General features: G+C 49.9%; 1 protein-coding gene across 1 annotated transcript; it reads left to right on the top strand.

Moving 5' to 3' along the window:
* Positions 1 to 1,297: 1,297 nt before the first annotated feature.
* Positions 1,298 to 2,668, top strand: VDBG_04598 (NACHT and WD domain-containing protein; the record flags this gene model as incomplete). Its single annotated transcript, XM_003004946.1, has 1 exon — positions 1,298 to 2,668. One exon carries the CDS (start codon positions 1,298 to 1,300, stop codon positions 2,666 to 2,668), a length of 1,371 nt encoding a protein of 456 aa, XP_003004992.1.
* Between the last annotated feature and the right edge of the window lie 41 nt (positions 2,669 to 2,709).

Here is a 2,709-nt window from a genome sequence, read left to right as displayed (position 1 = left end):
CCGTCCCAGGACCAATTTTGGGGTTGCGCATCCTCTCGAGGCACAAAGCCACTGGGATTTCAGAGCACCTCCAAGATGCAGAGATTGAAGAAGGCATTTCTCGCTTCATACAACTAAATCTGAAATCCATTCCCGACACTTCTCATGAGGCAAGGGAGAAGACGGGGCGAACCATTCTAGCCAAGTCATCGGGTTGCTTTCTATGGGTCAAACTTGTCTTCACCCAGCTTCAACAAGCAGACTCAAAAGCCGACGCCCAACGGATCATCGATTCTGTACCACCAGGCATGGATGCTCTCTATCGACGAATTCTTGTCTCCATGGCAAGTGACCAGCACAGCCAACCCTTGGCCAAGGCTATCCTCAAATGGGCAGCCTATTCGTCTAGACCATTGAGAATCGAGGAGCTACAGTCAGCACTAGAGATAGATATCAACGACGAGATCCCTCACATGGAAAGGGTTGTCTCCAGACGCTGTGGCCATCTTGTCTACTTCGATAGCAAGATGCGTCTGCAGCCACTTCACGCTACTGTGAAGGAATTCTTGACGGATCCGACAATTGTCTCCGATTTTGTCACACAACGCAACACTGCACACAAATCTTTGGCTCTAACTTGTCTGAAGTATCTATCTGGCAACGCCTTGAGGCCGATGAAATTTCGCCGAAGCAGCGCTGACCAAACGCAAACCATGGCGCTGATGGATTATGCGAGCACTGCTGTTTTCGACCACATTGCGAAATCCGGTCCATATGCCTCCGAACTTATTCAACCCTTGGCGGCGTTTTTGGCATCCTCCAATGTTCTCGCGTGGATAGAATACTTGGCTTCACAATCTCGCTTGGGAAGGCTGTTACAGGCGGGCAAAACCATATCTCGTCTTCTCAAGCAGAACGATCTCACATCGATCACCGGCCTGTCAAAAGATACAAAGACTTTGGAGGGCTGGGAAACTGACCTTGTCCGTCTGGTCTCTAAGTTTGGTCGGCAACTACGCGCTCGTCCGAGCGCCATCCGAAGCCAGATTTCCCCCTTTTGTGTCCTGATGATTCTATAATTCATCAGCAGTTTGCCTCAACACGAGATCTACACATTGTGGGAACGTCGAATATAGCCTGGATGATTGTGCTTCGGTCATCAACCAAGGGCGTGGAGAGACAATCACAGCGGTTTCGAGCTCAACACGTTTCCCTCGTAACTGGCATCATGCTGGGCCGAGAAGCCATCATCTACGACGAATCTACCTACCAAGAGATCCGACGCCTGAACATTGAAGAGCCACCAATGATAATTTCTATGAGTTCGAAGGAGAAATATTTGGCAACGGCAGGGCCGAAGTCCGTCAAGATCTGGTCTGTTGCATCATGGACTCTACTCACGTGCATCCCAACTCCAGTGCGGTGCCTCTCACTTGCCTTCATTGAAGAAGACGAGCTTCTTGCCATAGCAATGACGAACAATCAGTTCGTTTTTTGGGACATCCAGGCCGACGAGATGGTCGACGGAGCCCGTTGGACGGATGCCGAGGAATCGAGGGAGGCCTATGACAGAAGATGGCCTGTCATGGCAGCAACAAGTGCCTCACAGTGTCTGATGGCCATCGTGTATCGCTCACAAGACCTCCTTGTTTGGAATTTTGAAGAACGTCGCCTCCACGATATCTACAACCGCGAATGTGGCTCACGCCTCAATGCGTCGTCGACGGTGCCAATGCGTAAATCCACGATTCTTTGCCTCGCATTTAGCGCATCGCAAACATCGACTGCCTTGGTCGCGGGGTATTTTGATGGTGAACTGGTTTTGTATGATACAAAACTTGGTATTGTGAGAAGTACTGTCCCAGCAGTCAATGCTCTATGTATGACCAGCTCTCACGACGGCCGAACACTGGCAACAGGGGACGCCGAAGGCACGATTCAGATTTTCAACCTCGAAAACATACACCGGCTTTATCGCATCACTTTCAATGCCGAATTCATTGGCGTGCGAGCTCTCGCGTTCACGGGAGATGACCTCCGTCTACTTGACATCCGTGGAAAGCAGTGCCGCGTCTGGGAGCCACGAGCACTCCTCCGACAGGAAGTTGATGATGACGACAGCGACACGCTCTCTTTATCTACGGCCACACACGAAGTCGAGTTCACTGGTGCTATGGATCTGATCTATATCACATGCATTGCAGTGATGGAACACGGGCAGTATATCCTATGTGGTAAAGACGACGGCTCAGTACAAATCTATGAATGCGCAAAGGGAGAGACTCTTCAAACACTTTTCACGCATAAGACTGCTGTCAAGCATATCAAATTTGACGAAGATAGCAATACCATTGTCAGCTTGGACCAGTCTGGCACACTTGCTTGCTACCAGCTCGTCATGCTCAACAGATCAAAGTGGCGCATCGTGGACATTTTTGATGAACACGTTGAGGGCGCTGTTGATCAGATTCTCATAAACAGAGGCCTTTCACGCCTTCTTGTCTCATCTGGCGAGCATCATGTGCTGTTCTCAGTAGACAGGGCATTGCACAAAGGTACGATTTCTCGAGCATTCAAGACAGCTTCGGTCTCAGGCCATACCTGGAGTAATCATCCAACATCTAACGACCATGTCGTCTTGTTTTCTGCTGGACGAGCGTTCTCCTTTTCGTGGCATGATCTAAAATAAATGCGAAAACCCTCTGGAGGATCTGCCCATACTAAGGAGTG

The sequence above is a fragment of the Verticillium alfalfae genome, genomic scaffold (assembly GCF_000150825.1).
Source record: "Verticillium alfalfae VaMs.102 supercont1.5 genomic scaffold, whole genome shotgun sequence".
Lineage (NCBI taxonomy): Eukaryota > Fungi > Ascomycota > Sordariomycetes > Glomerellales > Plectosphaerellaceae > Verticillium > Verticillium alfalfae.
Note: the sequence above shows the minus strand (reverse complement) of the source record. Positions and strands in the feature narration are given on the sequence as shown.